Source organism: Oculina patagonica, chromosome 6, assembly GCF_052425735.1.
Source record: "Oculina patagonica isolate OP01 chromosome 6, crgOcupat, whole genome shotgun sequence".
Lineage (NCBI taxonomy): Eukaryota > Metazoa > Cnidaria > Anthozoa > Scleractinia > Oculinidae > Oculina > Oculina patagonica.
The window spans coordinates 319,443-336,188 of record NC_135763.1 but is presented as its reverse complement, the minus strand read 5'-3'; the positions used below and the strand labels follow the sequence as shown (position 1 = coordinate 336,188).

The 16,746-nt window shown below is 38.3% G+C and overlaps 1 protein-coding gene across 1 annotated transcript; it reads right to left on the bottom strand.

Annotated features, from left to right (window-relative positions):
- LOC144655973 (tyrosine--tRNA ligase, cytoplasmic-like) lies at positions 1–15,556 on the bottom strand. The gene is made up of 21 exons (XM_078516174.1): positions 15,302–15,556; positions 13,457–13,603; positions 13,071–13,172; positions 12,250–12,323; positions 12,037–12,082; positions 11,334–11,417; positions 10,655–10,735; positions 10,270–10,321; positions 9,614–9,654; positions 7,948–8,004; positions 6,831–6,924; positions 6,413–6,498; positions 6,129–6,179; positions 5,788–5,872; positions 4,612–4,706; positions 4,245–4,296; positions 3,383–3,487; positions 2,756–2,798; positions 2,285–2,385; positions 1,144–1,193; positions 1–647 (listed from the first exon to the last, which is right to left on the bottom strand). Exons 1-21 carry the CDS (start codon positions 15,455–15,457, stop codon positions 540–542), a joined length of 1,710 nt encoding a protein of 569 aa, XP_078372300.1. The 5' UTR covers positions 15,458–15,556; the 3' UTR covers positions 1–539.
- Between the last annotated feature and the right edge of the window lie 1,190 nt (positions 15,557–16,746).

The following is a 16,746-nucleotide window of genomic DNA, read 5'->3' as shown; positions in this document are numbered from 1 at the left end:
TGAATTGTCTTGAGTCAGTTTATTACAATACTTTGAGAATTCAGGTTTGAGGATTGGTGACAATTTCACTGAACCTTTACCAGAATAACGCAGTAATGGGGAATTAACATACATCTTGCTAAAGCCCTTTCCCAGGCTCTTCGATTGAAGAGAACAAAGAAATTAAGGCCTGTTATGCCCAACGGATAAAAGAACTTTCACCATCGTTCACTTTTAACGTTCCAGCATTTACTACTGGAAATTTCCCCAAAATAACAAATATCAAAATTTCTGTCAACAGGAGCAACTCATGTTGCTGTTTTGAGTAAATGGCAATTAAGGGTAAAATCTCAAATATGAAATTTGTTAAATCCGAAGAGTGTCCTCAACAAACATTACAAGAAACCAACAGACATGTTCACTCTCAGTAAGTCTCCACTAAATTTAAATAACTAAATAACTACACGTTGGGATGAAATTTAATTCTGACGACATTTCTTGCTGCCTGTTGATTGTAATAAACGATTCCACTTTTTAATTCGATTCACAACGAAGAGTCGTCAACTAATTTGCGCGTTCTTGAGAGATGCAGTAATGTGGCCAGCGGATGTTACAAAAGGGCTTCCTTTGTACTCAGCTACACCCTCCTCAGAGGTACAAAGATCAGGCTGAAAAAAATAAACAGATGAAAAATAGATAAGTGTTGTTTGAAACTGTGTGACAAAGTAAAAATTGCAATTTAGAGGAGTTGAAAAAAACTCTGGAAAAGGTGTTGTTACTTTAAAAAAAAAACGATTTTTAAATCACTTTTTGACATCGTTTTGTTGGTATGCAAAAACTTAACCAATCAAAATTCAAGTTAGTTTGATTGGTGGAAGGATCACGTTGGCCCCACGTGCCCGGCGATGGGCTGCACCTGCGATAGCCGGTTCCGATTGGCTGAGAAGTGTGGAAACCAACAGTAAACACTTCCGTTTGTCGCATCGACATACATGTATCTAATCATGACGAGTCACTAGCTCCCAATTCATGTTACTTCACTACCATTTGAGTTCCTACTACACAGCAAATGGTTTCCTTTTTTTCAAGGTCCGCTTTTCGACTAAAAGGGAAATATTGTTTGGTTTGAAAAGTCGGAAGGATATAAAGTAAAATCAAGCAAACCTTTATTGTCTCAAAAATCTTTTTCTTTGGATTTAGTTGTTCATCTGGGGCTGAATGATAAAAAAAGAAACAAACCATTATTTCATGTAATATGGTATATTATGATAAACAATTATATACGCTCAAAACTTGTAATGTTAAGTACAACATTTAGGGAAAAAAATCAATCTAGCTACCTTTGCTAACATGCACCTTAAAGTGCCTATGAAGTAAAAAATAATTGCTGTTTATTTTAAAGGCTTTTCGAAATAAAGAAGAATGGCGTTTTCCTTTTTGCAATATGTTTTTTCGTTTAAGAGATATTTACGTTTTTATAATATGCAAATGAGGAAAGTGATGACGTCATTAATTGTTCCACAAAAAGATGAAGCATTGAATCAAGAATATCTATTGGAATATTTGAGCTGTGTGCTTCAAACTTGGCACGATTAATGTACACCACAAAAGACAAAAAATGACACCTGTCGTGCTGTTGTCATGGCAACAGTTTTGCTGCAAATACCTATTTAAATTAATACTGATATCCCCAGTTTTTGCTTAATCAAAGGTGATCCACCCCCAACAAGCTAATGTGGAGAGTTAGGATAATAGGGCATTATGTGTGTTCCAAGCTGGACCCTCTGTCCCACTTCAAAGGGTTGCAAATTTAGATATTTGGTTTATGACAGAAAGAGCCTGGAACCAAGAGTGTTGCCATGGTTACATCATAGTATGAGCCATCTTGTACCTTTAAGGAAGGTTACTACTGATGCCAAGTTTCAGAAATATCACCTTTATATTTTCAGAGATATCCTTGATTTTGTGATCTATCTTTTAGTGGAACAATTTATGACGTCATCACTTTCCTCATTTGCATAACATAAAAACGTGAATATCTCCTAAACGAAAGAAGATTTTTCAAAACGGTAAACGCCATTCTTGGTTATTTGTAAAAGTCTTTCAAATAAGCATTAATTAATTTTCACTTCATAGGCACTTTAAGAAGTTTAACTTTATTTGTTGGTGAAAGCCAGCTTCTGCATGCGAGATTGAATTAAGGAACGTCGGAATAAGAATTTGTCAACTGTTCCAGTAGTAGCACCCCTACTTTGTCGTGTGGGGAAATTGTGCGCCAGTTAAGACTAAGCGACAGTTATCTCACCTCCCGCTGTTTCATGCTCGTATCCTTTTACTACAACTCTGTCACCAGGTTTACAATCTTCTGGCGGACACAGAGGGATAACTTGTCGCTTGCCATCAGAGCTACAAATAAAAACGCACGTTTTTCATCAGTCACCATACTATTCTCAACAGTGAGCTAGGTTAACTACGCCTAACGATTGCATTTTTTGCTGCCCTCAGCGCTTTTTGGCGACAGCCAACGAACCTTGACTTACAGAAACAAACGAAATTAATCGAAATCTAAAAATTACAACCGACAGACGTGAAGTAGTTGAAGTGGACTTCTGTTTCATAAGGGGTCCGCTTCTGTTTCCTAAGAGGTCCGCTTAGATGATTGATGGCAGCGGAAAGCGTTAACTTTGACTTGAGCAGAGTTATTAATAGGCGCAGAAACAACAAATTCGACAAAAGTGTACACGAATAAGTAAAACCAAGTTCTACGTCAACTCACCCTGTTATGGATGCCGCCATAAGCATCGCTTCTGACTTGATGCCTTATAACATACAACAAAATATGTTAACTGCAATAACGGATATCTTATGGCGAATTGCAGTGGATATTACAAAACGTCGTTCATAAATCACTCTTTTAAAAGAGAGTTTTACAACTCCTAATTCGGACTAGGAGGAGAAGCAACCACTTCAAAGCAAACCTTAGGATAAATAATGTGCCTTGAACGGAGTCGTTTGTGATAACAACTGTCAATTTACACTATTGTGAGTAATTACCTCTATGAGACGCGCCTGCAGAGGTTCATGGTACTTGAATTCTAAGTCTGGGATTAGTTTGTTAAAAACAACTACAATGATTCCCTGCAGGCGTGACTAATTGAGAGAACTGGGCATTGCCAAAAGGATAGTCCGATTTCCCTTCAGTTGTTTCTATGTACAGTACCGCTCAAATGTACGTTGACGGTCTCGACTCGATCCTCGCGTCTCGAGTCTCGAGGATCGAGGAACAAGGCAATCTCGAATATTCATAACTCGAAGAGACTTTCGAGGAAACGATTTATTCCCGGTTTATTTCAAGAGGAGAGAATAAAAGGCTGTTTGACCAAGGTACACATGGTAGACTCACCTCTCATGTTAACAGGTTTCAAGTTACACATCATTACAACAAGTCTGTCTTGAAGATCATCCAAAGGAACATACTCCGCTAAACCACTCACTACAGTTCTTGGCTCTAAAAAATAATATTCAAACCATTAAAACTTGGGAGGCGCGGTGGCCCAATGGTTAGTGCGCCGGACTCCAGACTGAGCGGTCCTGGGTTATAGGCTTGGCCAGGGTCACTGTGTTGTGTTCTTAGGCAAGACACTTTACTCTCATAGTGCCTCTCTCCACCAAATGGTATAAATAGGTACCGGCGACATAATGCTGGGGGGGGGGGGGGTACCCTGCGATGGACTAGCATCTCATTCAGGGGGGGTAGAAATATTCCTAGCCTCTTAATGTTACAGAAACCAGAATAAGCTCCGGCAAGTTGAAGTATGGGCCACTTAGATCAAGGCTTCCCTTTTTTGAATTAAAACTTACGACTGTCTTGATTTTGAGTGACATTTTTGTAGTATTATAGGGAGGAGTTAAAAGGGAGAAAAATAAGGAGAAGGTAAACCTTTACAGAGTGCTAAGGTTAAGATGAAAAGTACATCGACAGAATGATGAAGATTACACTGTTTTGTTGCTATAATATGGAGGAAAACGATTAGCCAAGCAGTTATAGTTAAACGTTGTACTACGCTAGAGCTGAAGACGTGTAAACCTGTAAAAAAAGGCAGGGTGGGGAACGTTGCTGTTGTCAAGTGTATGTACAAGCACATGATTCAGCAGAACAAACAGCTTATTTTTAATGTTTATAGATATAAACACTTTATATAACTGAATTCATCTTCGCGTTAGAAGCATTGTTTGATCAACTGTGTCGTGTTGACTAAACATACTTTCTTCTCCGACGTCAATTTCTTCAACATACAACGAATCCGCATCTGGATGCTGCAAAAGAGGAGAGAAGAATTTCAACAAAATGCAAAGCGCTGTTGCAATTGCAATAAGTATTTTATTGATGTTAACTGTCCACGTTCTAGCATCTTCACGTTTCAGTTGACTTGGTTACCGTACTTTTCAAACAACACAGAGCAAACTACACCAGCAGTTTTTATTATAAGTACAGATCTAATGTAATTAGCAATGCTGTGATTAATCCGTATGGGAACACTTCGATTCATCGTCGATTTCAAACGAGACTGATACATGTACTGGAGAACACTTTCCCACGAAAAAAGAAATCGCCTTTCTCAACATATTCACCTTTTTTGCTGACAATATTTTTCCAATTCTCAAGTCTAATCTTGACGGATCAACACCTCTATCAGGGTTAGCTGATGCACCTCCTTTACCACCCTCTGGAACACAAAACAGTGAGATGTTTGACAATTAGTCACTCTTAGTTCAAATGATATTCAAGCAGTAATTAGTATTCCTCACCAATAATAACTGTTTACTACACTTGGTTGTGGCAAGGGTGTAAGGAAGGGCAAGGGAAAAAAAACATCAAGTGTTGTTAACTGTGCTCTAGCAGAGCCTGGGTGCTTCAGGTCACGGACCAACTTTTGTCTTTGGGCGACTTGTAAAATTTTGCTATCAGGAAAGCTTGTATGACCTGGTCACCCAAGATTTCTAACATAAAAGCATTCAGGCACCTGGAAATTATTCTAAGAGCACAGCTTTGCAGTATATATAGAGAGAAGAGAATCCTTACTTATGTCAGTGGTATGTGCAAAACTGTTGCGACACGACCTTAATTGACATCCTTTCTACAACTTTTGTAATTGATTCTGTTTAATTTGACGAATCAAAATGTAAGATGGGAGAAAGCGGACACTACGTGGTAACATACAACGTTAACCCTATTCAGACCGGGGGGGGGGGGGGGGCTTTTGAGGCCCGCGCTGACTTTGAACTTTTATAACTTTTTTAAGATTTAACCAAACGCTGCAAAACTTTCTGAGTTTTCCTAAAATTTATCTGGCAACAATTTGGTAGGGTTGGATGATGTGTCAGGAACTTGACATCGCCATGGCAACGACATTTTGACAGGCATGTTTTCCCAAATTTGTAATTTTGCGTGTTTCTGTTCATTTTGAGTACTTTGCAGTGATTTTGGGTGGTTTTGTGGCATTTTGGAAGAATTTTGAAATCCAAGATGGCGGATCCAATATGACGGCTGTTTTGACATCATGATGTAATTGTCACGTGATGTGACGTCACCATCCCACGTGACGTATACCAAAAGAAAGAGTTTTGGACGTATAATACATCCTATAACTTTCATGGTGATTACTTTAAGCCCCCCCCCCCCCCCCCCCCCGGTCTGAGAAGGTCCAAAAAAGCCCGGTCTGAATAGGATTAAGACACTTTCACATTCGCAGGAAACTGAATTGTGCGTGTAGTATTACTGCCTAATCTTCCAGTCGCCATACTTACTTGCTTTCTTAGCCTCAGGATAGGCAAGTTTTGTTAGCTTCAGCAGTTCTGGAGTTTGGAACTTCTTTCTAATGGGATCAAGAAGCTTTGGGAGAAAAACAACAGCGACTCAGTGCTTTAGTTTTGTTCTCTAACTTCCCACTCTCTATTTTACCATATATTTTTTTTATAAATGGAAACCCTGGTGTGTGACCACTCATTACAAAAGAAAGTGGTAGAGCAGTATTTTTTTGCTGTTTTTTGCTGTTCGTTTTGCTCTTCGTCCAAATAGAAAAATTGTTCCATTTGAACTTTGGCAATCTTTAGAGCAGAAGAAAAAATAAAACCATGTCTTCACGTACCTGGTTTAAGAAGTTTGCAACTCCGTTTTTGAGATCAAGTGGATGAAGTTCCTGATGAGGCAAACAAATCACACGTCAATTATTACGTCAAGAGGGGTCACAATTAAATTTCTTCCTACAACATCAGTACATTCCCAGGAAGGCAATCTCGATACAATTAGTACTCACCAAACTCTTAGGAGCTGTAGGAGTAACATGACGATACTACTTACTTACTTATCCTCATCGAACCCACTGATGAACATGACGATAAATAGAGAGAAATTCTGACGTGTATGACTCACCTTTCTGGCAAAAGCCTGTTCAAGGGATGCATAGTCTTGAAATGAAATTGTTCCTCCATTTTCTTCTGTTCTTTCAATTACAAACTCTACAAAAGAAGGAGACAAAAATTTAATTTTAAATCACAAAACATAGACTTGTCACAAGTCGACCTCACGAGTTTTTGCAAGCAAAGCGAGCTTTTTAGGTCTAGAAGTGGAGAACGAGTGACAAAGTCGACAGAGCTGGTCCCGACGCGCCATAATAAAGAAGACAAAAGACCTTATATTGAAAATCTACATTGTATACAAAACAGTGCCTTGGCCACATTTAGTTATAGTAGATTTTGCATGCCGTCAATCACAAATGCTAATGTTTTATGTGTGTATTATTTTATAGCATTTAATAAAACATTTCTTTGCAGTGGTCTGTCTTACCAACCTGTTTGATGTCTTGTTTCCAAAACTGAGAAGATGACAAACTTGGCAAAAGCAAGAATGCCATTCTCTTCAATGTTGCCTTCTTCACAGAATGCCTGTTGACAACACAACAACAGAACACCAAGCAATTATCAAAGGAACTAGAGAGTATTGTAGCAGGGAATTTAATATTCGTGGTCAGCCAGAGGGTGGAAATTTAAACACCACATGGTAGGACTTGAGCCTGTCCTAAGACATTGTAGCAGGGATGGGGGAAGGGAATGGTGAATTTAAAGTACCGTACATTGCCTAATTTTCACACTATATGTCATTTTTTTGCCACGTTTCCTTGCTTAAAACTAGACGTCACTTAAATTACATTATTAAAACAAATTACACCAATATCATTGGTGACCAATTGCAGTACACAAAAAGCTTTGCCCAGGAATTAAGCTTAAGGTCATTGCCCTGTATTGCATTCCGCATCCTTTCTGCACAGAATTTTACATGTTATTAGCGCGTGCACATAAACAAAATGGCGGCTTTTTTCTATGCGGCCTAGTCCGCAAGAAAAATAAATTGTCTTTTTCTCGTAAACGAGTATGGTGACCTATCAATTTTTTCTCACATTTTGGGTGTAGCGATCAAGTTCTTTCTGTAGAACGAAAACAGATCAATTCCTATGTTTGAAAAATAAATTATCACTGGAAATGTGTACTTTGCCAGTACTCGCAAGGGAATTATTAAGGAATTATATGGTATATACAAGGTCCGCGTGCTCATAAACGAATATGGGGACCCTGCTTTTTAATTTCAAAATTTAAGTCCTCTTAAGGTAATCAACAAGTAGGCAAAGTTTGGATGAAAATCTATGTTCAGTTCTATTTCGGGGCAATGACCTTAAATCAAATCAAAAGAAGAAACCAAAAGAGTTCCCGTCCTTTAATATGTCTCTGTATACAAAGACCCACGCTTGTATGCCTTCACCCTTTGTTTGTCCACAGTAAACTGAAAAGTTAGTCACGTTACTTACTTACTTATCATGATGGCCCTGATAATGATTCTTGATGTGGAGTCATGATCATGCACTTGTACAATCAATGAAAACATGTCAAGACATTATTCAAATCATTACTGACCTTATTCAACTTTTTCTTGACAACAGAAGCACCATCCAATAAGTCAATTTTTGAATCCTTAAGTAAACAATAAAAAAAATAACATTTAAACACCTTGGTCAATTCATACTTAGAATGGCTGCAAATTTGAGAACCATTTTATTGTGAATTTGTTTTCCACATATATACCACATAAAACTGTAAAGGATGTTATGCACAATAAACCATTAATCATCTATGTTATTTGCTATGTTTACTGGCCCCAGTCTAATGCTCGTCTGATGAAACTAAAAGTTAAATAGAGTTGTTATCAATATTATTCTAATAAAGTAAATGGTTTGAACCCAGGAGTATCAGTAGTTCGTATAGTGTGATCGTCCGGGTGAGAGTAGTTCTGAGAAGAACTGTTGTTGGTGACTGACGTTTCGACAACCTGAGCGGAAGTCATCTTCAGAGTCAAGTGAAAAGTTGTTGTCAGTCGATGATGTTATAAGTCTGGTCCGTTGAAGCTGATTGGTCAGTTAAGCCGTGATGTTATTGGCTGTAAGACTCGTGTAAAGTTTGTCATCAGTAATTGGTCAGTTTCGATCCGTCTATTGTTAGTCTAATTAAGTCGTTCTGTTCCGTCTATTGTTAGTCAAATTAAGTCGTTCTGTTGGCGGTTCGTTTGTCGCTTCTCTTTTCGTCGTGAATAAGTCGTTTGTAAGGTGCCGGTAGTTGTTGACATCTGTTGATAGGCTTCTGTTCTAAGTTTGTGTACCAGCTTTCCAGAGTCAGTCGTTGAAAATAGTTAGTACTGTAGGTTAAGCATTCAGCAGAGTCCCAGTCGATTTTGTGTTTAGTAAGTCGGTGGTGTTCAGAAATGTGATTGTTGACATCACCATTTCTCGTCGCTCGTTTGTGTTCAGTCAGTCTCGTGGTCAAGTTTCTACCGGTCTCTCCGATGTAGGAGGCCTGGCAGTCGGAGCATTTGATCTTATAAATCGCTCCCTGTCTGTTGTTAGGTTCGTCCCTGTCTTTAACGTTGGTCAGTAAATGTCGTAACGTTGTTATAGGTTTGTGAGCTACACGGATATTGTAGGGTTGTAGGATCCGCGCAATAGTCTCAGAAGTGCCCTTGATGTAGGGTAAAGTCGCTGTAGTAACAGATGTCAGATTTCTGTCAGTTTCAGTAGTTCTGTGAGTGTTGCGTCTAATAAAGTCAGTATTGTAGTTGTTCTTGTGGAAAACGCGGTCAAGGTATTTGTTTTCGTCAGATAAACTGTCTGGTGTGTCACAAACTAGTTGCGCTCGTCTCGTCAAAGTCTTGATAGTCGTAGCTTTGTGGGAAGTCGGGTTGTAGGATGTTTCGTCCAGTAATCTGTCGGTATGCGTCGGTTTTCTGTACACTGTAGTTCGTATTTTGTTGTTGTCGCGGCTTACCAGACAGTCAAGAAAAGGAAGTTTTCCGTTTTCTTCGATCTCCCTGGTAAACTGAATGTCGGCGTTCTGTTCGTTTAGGTGTTCTGAAGATGACTTCCGCTCAGGTTGTCGAAACGTCAGTCACCAACAACAGTTCTTCTCAGAACTACTCTCACCCGGACGATCACACTATACGAACTAATATTATTCTAATTAACATTTATGTTCAGTGTATAATTATGTAGCTTATAAAAGTAAGCACTAGCTTATCATAAGCATACCTCACCTCATCTGATGCACTCATCTTGGTGCCAGTAAGACCTGGAACTAAAAACATTTACATTCACAATCAGCATTATTCAACAACACATGAAATGCAACAAAGAGTCAGATTTGTTGACAAAATTAATGGTGCCCAGGCACGGTGCTTGCAAGTACAATTCTCTCTGGGCACTCATGTGAATACACTATTTTTTCAAGTACCCATGCCAGAATACTTGTTAAGCACTAAATTAAAGAGCACTTGGGCTCTTTGGTTTCCAGTGTCTGAACACAGTACTACAGAGGCGGTGGAGCGTTTTGGATTGTGGGGCGCTAAGACTGTCTTAAAAATACTCAGCAGGTTTTCATATTTGAAGTAACTTTTTATTTTCTGACCGAAGATATCCGAAGATTCTCCAATTGTTGTTTGAAGGCCTTACGAACGTTTCCGATCATTTTTCAAACATTTCCAAAAATAAACAAAGTTTCCTGAAGACTTCCAAGTAAGTTTCCAAGATGTTTGAACTCATTCAGGAGACAGAATTAACATCTTGACAAACCAATTTTATGCTGCACTCGTAATTTTTTTGGTACCAAAATATGGGGACTATTTTCGGACTTTTTTTGTCCATGCCCGGGCACAAGTGCTTGAGCACCAAGTGTGAACAGGGCCTAACTTACCCATGGGATTCATAAGATGGATTCTCTTGGTATAACCTAGGGATGGAAGATACTGAAAAACAAATAGTGATTGTGTTTGAAAAAAATATTCATTGAACTGTCTTCTTACATATGTGTATTTCAAGAGTGATTAGGGAAATGTTGGAGGGTAGATCGGAGGGAGAAAAAGAAGCCCGAAATTTCAACCATCTTGTATAAATTAATCAAACACATGTTTCTGCTTTTTAAAACAAGCTTAATTCAAAAGATAAAATTGAACAAATTATCAGACTGTACAGGTTAGATGAACATAAATATGCAAATCTGTACATTTTTCAAACCAATCATAAACCAAATATTGATGTAAACTAGTGTTATGTACACAGTCATGTAAGCATTGTCTAACCTTTTCAGCAAAAGTGAATATTTTGCGCTGATCGACACCTCCAAACTGTGCATCCACTTTAAGGTAATGTTCATCAAGGGCCTGTAGTACAAGTGATCAGTTAGTCAATTCCTGTCAGTCAATGTTTAAAAATAATTATAATTATTGCATTTAACACTGCACAGTTCCAGGAATATCCATATCCACCCCAAAAAAGGTCATTGGAAATTCTGGTGGTATACATAATCCTTCCATATCCATGTGGAATCAATATGTTTTGGAACAACACGTACAGTCCTCCAGCTACATTCGGACCTCCCTCCGGCACTTGTACAGCACCAGTAATAATTACTTCATTTTACACATAGTAATATTCATTTCATAATTAAGTATATTAATTTTATAATAGAGCAGTTTTCAATTGAGTGTCGTAAAAACCAAAGTAATTACTCTGGCCAATCACAAAGGACACAGACAATCCAGTGAACCAATCAAAACTCGAAGAAAATACATGTAGCTGGCACGAAGCGCGGGAAAACGTGCGCGAGCGAGTCACAATTGGTTTTGGTTTTAGTTCTGATTGGCTGAGAAAGTGGCGCGAGATTTTTAAGCCAATCACTAAGCGTAGTAATGCAAAACCAAAGCAAACGCAATTTACTTTCGACACTCACGTGAAAACCATTCTAATGAAAGTTCTAACCTGCAGGCCAGGGTACAAAAGACCACTAAGAAGAGGATGTTGAACTTGTTTAACAACCTCTGCTCCAGCTTTCTTTGCATCATGCTATTCAAAGATGAAAAAAATATATTTTATTTGACAGTAAAGGGGCAGATAAATGTTACTGTACATCGCTCCGACATTACAATGCGGAAGTCTTCCGGTCTGCTACCTGGTTTTGAGGTGTGCACTAAAATGTTGTTTACATTTCTTTATCTTGTTAAGTTTGTTTTTATTTTATAGTATTATGCTCCAAATACTTATATTTATTATTATTATTAATTATTATTATTATTAATAATAATATTATTATTAAATTGTGCGCAGGTGAAACAACCAATGTTGCACCAATCAATTATTGCATGTTTTTCAAACAATTCTTTTTTTTTTTTTTGATCCACATCAGGTAGGCTTGGCCAAACGTAAGCAATTTCTACACTGTAGATCTAAGCTTCCTAAGATGACTTAATTTTATAATTTTAGCACTGACACTTTTAAATTGAACACTGGTAGGGGTGGCAAATGCTCAAGACTTTGTGAGTCAGCACCTAGACTAAATATCTTTTCTGCGAGCCTGAAACTGTCAGCCTGACAAAAAATCAAGACTCAGACAAAGCATGGTGAGACCCATGAAAGTCGGCTAAAACTCTGCAAGATGCATTTTCCGAAGGATCAGTCACATTACCTCGGTAACCAATGTAGTCATTTTGAATACATCCAAAACATAGTCTCTGGGAAACAAAAAGAAAAGAAAAATATTGTTGGTCACATCCCTCATACAAACCAATGTACTCAAAAGACACACACAAATACTGTAGTTAACAAATGTATAACTGTACACCAAAATTCAGAACCAATAGTGTAGAAAATGGAACTAAAATATTCTTTAATCAGTTACTTGTTCAGCTGATATTCTGTTCCTCGAACAAACTTTAATTTTCCCAGAGGGACATTAATTGATTCCAGCATTGCCTGTGTGACAGAACATAAAACAAAATACAAAGTTTTAATGAAAACCGAAAAATCCTTTTGAACCTAGTTTAATTGCAGTATAATTGCATTAATGACATTCTGGTCAGTACAGTCAAATCTTCTTCCTAATGATAATAGTAGTATACTGGGCCTTATCACGGTTTTCAACGCCATCTTGACGAGTAGACAAAGGGGGTAGAAATTACAGTGTTTGTATGGGAATTGGACGGCAAACATCTTTTACAAAAATTGAACTCAGGACAACTTATGAATTGTAAAGTTAAGATACTAGGCAAAAATTTTTATTCGCCATTTTAAAGAATGTAGCTGGGCTAGAAAGTGTTCAGTTACGTTTTTTAATTTCCCATACATTTGTCGATAATTTTTCCCGCGAACCGCATCAATTTGCGGAACAAAATATAGACAAATGTATGGAAAATTGAAAACGTAACTGAACACTTCCTAGCTCAGCTACATCCTTCAAACTCGGCAAATAAAAACTTTTGCCTAGTCTAGAATTCAATTTTTGTAAAAGGTATTTGCCATCGGATTCCCATACAAACACTGTAAATTCTAACTGTGTTGCCTACCTGTCAAGATGGCGTTTTGAAAACCATGGTAAGGCCTTTAATCCCCTACGGTGACAATTTTCTGATTTGTCTGAGGAACTAGCTGCTGACTACTCCTGGGAAACAAGTGTAATATACCCCCTCCACCCAGTAATATAACTATATTTTCATGACCAACCTTGATCAGTTCCTCATAGTATTTGACTCTGTGGGCCAAAAGTTCCCAAGGAGCTTTCAGATTATCCAGATATGCATGAAGGTCTGCTAACAGAATGGTCACCTAGAGAAATACAGCAATATATATAACTATTATACTTAAAAAGATTGATCCTGACGAAAACATGGTGTCCATTTGCAAACAAATACAGTCATTAACCTCTCGTAAGTGACCACCCCAAATAATAAACTAATGTGGTCATTTATGGGAGGTGGTCGTGAGTCTCCCGGCCAAACCAGGAGGGTTGACAGGTTTGTTTAAAGAGCATATTAAATATAGTCAACTAAGATTTGCAATGCAAGTCATAATTTTCATGCTCCACATTGGCACAAAGGATATTCGCATACCTCACAATCAGCTTTCAAAAAGTCGGCAATTTTTGTCATTGGCACAAAGTAAGCAACATGTGGTCTCCCTGTGGTAGCTGTGCCCCAGTACAAAGAAAGTGGTTTCTCCTGAATAATTGCCTTCAAACGATCTTCGCCAATCACTTCCTATTAGTAAAACAGCATTAAATCTGGTAAAATAGATATTCTGTGCATCTCAGATTTAAGGAGGTATCTTGGGATCTCATTTACAAGAATGGTGCAATAATCAACTAGTGCCATAATTTGAATTAGCACAGTTTTGTTCTAACAACTCTAACATTAGTTGGTATCTGAAACCAGGGACCGCGGAACATTTATCTTATTGGGGGGGGGGGGGGGGCTGACTAGTGACTTGAAGTGGGGGGGGGGGCTTTAGAGACTCTTCTCTCAGAAAGTCTTTATTGTTTATGGAAATATTGGGGGACTAAGCCCCCCAACACCCCCCCACCCCCCACCCCTGTTCTGCAGTTCCTGGAAGCTGAACCTTGTTGTGTGGACATTAACCATACGCAGAAGCATAATATTATGCTTCTGTCACTGTACATGCACGATTCTAAATTTTTCTGAAAGGCAGAACTGGCCAGCCAGACTGGTGTATCTATTACCAGGCATAACTAATCGATGAAATCAATGACATCAATGAGTAATCAATAGGTAATCGATGGATAATCAGTTGATTAGTCATTGATTATTGCCGATGATCAATGATTAATCGATGACTAATCAATAGGCCACAAAATTTTTGGTTATCGATTAGTCATTTCATTCCTCATCGATACCATCTCATTCCGGTGCGTAATGTAACTGCTTATGACGGCTGTTTCTCTAAGCCGAATCAGTTTTACTTTGCTGACAAACATCAACCTAGCCTGCCGCACACTGAGATCAACCGAACGTTGTCGATTCTTGTCAGCGGACTTGTTAGTTTCATTTTCAGACTGGTTGGTTCCTGTTCTTTTGTTATTGAATGAAGAATTTGGAAAAGTGAAATATTGCACAATTAAGAATCCTCTATATTTGTGATTAGCACTTCACGTCTCGACATGCCGGGCGGTTATTTAGCCTTTATGAAGGCGTAATTTCGTCCACAGGAACATCAGTTATAGATAAAAAATCACAAACGAAAAAAAAAACGAAACAAGAAAGCAAGAAATGTGATTTTTGTGCATAATAGTATAATAGTCGATGAGTAATCGATGGATCATTGATGAGTTATCAGTAACATCAACAGGTAGTCAATTACATCAATGGGTAATCAATGTCATCGATGAGTAATCGATAGGCCACAAAATGTTTGGGCTTCGATTACTCATCGATTACTCATTGATCATCGCCAATAATCAATGACTAATCAACTGATTACCATCGATTACTCATTGATTACCAATTGATATCATTGATCATCGATTAGTTATGCCTGGTTATTAACACAATTTGTTCTGTCAGATCAGTCAGAATCATATCACCTGGGTAATTATAATATGCATCTGAATCTGTCAATTATAAATATTTAACTGTTGTCGTAAGCTTAAATTGTTAGGGAAAACTCTTGTAAAAGGCCTATTTCATATTCAAAACCACCAAACAGACCAGCCAGTTCTGACTGTGAATAACCCAAGACACAAACTTTACAGCCTCATAATAATAAAATGCAAATTCAGCCCAACTAATAAAGAGGAAGGAAAGGAAACTCTGACGTCACTGAAAGGGGTACAACTAATTCACCAGTCAAACTCTACATTTTTACAAAGTCACAAGAAACTTGCGAGGATTAAACTTCTGTGTAAGCCGATTTATAACTTAATAAACGTGTCAAGCCCATACCTGTAGATTTCTTGTGATCAGATTGAATTTGTCGTCAGCTGAAGGTGAACTATTCGAACCCATATTTCCTGTAATGTTCCTAACTGCACTGTTTATCGGTCGAATCAAGCCAAACTTGTTAACGAGTGCCCTTGAGAAGAACAGCCGTTGTAGCATGGAAATCGACAACAGGTATGATGTATTTTTCACCCGGCTTTGCACGTGTATGTTTTACTTTTCTCACGCAATAAGCCAAAGAAGAAGTTCAACAAACCACTTGGTAACCTGGCCTTACTTGGAAGCCTATTGGGCCTGGGAAACCGGTAAGAATATTCGGACACAGACGTATTTCCCGGCTGCGGAGAGAAACGACAGCCGGAAATACGTCTGCGTTCGCAAGCTGTATAAAGTTCTTTCTTAAAAAGAAGTTGAACGGCCGTGCGAGCCTATCGCTGCGAGAAAAATAACGCCTGATCGCAGGTTATCCTTTATCTAAATGTTTTCCTCTTTATGAGGCGCAACCTGGAAGGGGTGGGGGTAGGCTTTTATAGATTGTGCTCCTAAAAGTGGCATATTATGCTACTAGCAGTGCTCAAAATTTTGCCAAATTATGCAAAAATTATGCCAGAATTCCCAAATTATGCTTCTGATTTCCGAAATTATGCTCACAAAATGACGTAGATTCTATACATAGAGGTGCGCAATAACGACACCAAATTATGATGTTTTTTAAATAAACTGTTGTTGTAAATTTATTTGTGTTTATGGCAGTTTATCACGGCCGTCAGCTGTCCAAATTAGCTGCTCGCATCTCTAAACCGTTTGTAAAATGCCTCCAACGACTTAACAATCACAATTGTATAGCTAAAACACGCATTGCAAGAACAAACTACCTAAATTTCATTTATTTCTGTAGAAAGTACACCATATTTACTACATTTTATGAATTTATGCTCCAAAAAGTGCTAAAAATTGCTAATTATGCCGTGGCAGTGCTCGTTTCACAAATTATGCTTTTTAGCTCCAATTATGCCAAAAATTATGCTAGCACAATCTATAAAAGCCTAGATCTCACGTTCTTTTGCGTTAAAAAAATAGAGAACCTGAGAACAGTCTAGGCTTAGCTAACAATTACACAGTGAAGCATTCTGGTAGTTGTAGCCGGTGTATGCCATCATGCAAATCGCCATTGAGCGCATTTGGGGAGGCAGTCCGGGTAAGGACTGTCAGAGCCGAAAGGAAACCCACAGAGGTTGTTAACAGTCACTGTAAAATCTAATATAAAGGTTATACAGTACTAAGGCTAAAAGCGGAGCACAGTTATTTATCTCCTGAGCGCGACTTGTAAATCACGACCGGCAATAACTTGTATGTTATTGTATGTATGTTGTAATTATAACATAGCGCGCATGCTGGTCACGCCAGTAACGCTGCTGTCACGCGCTGCTAAATATAAATCCAAAACT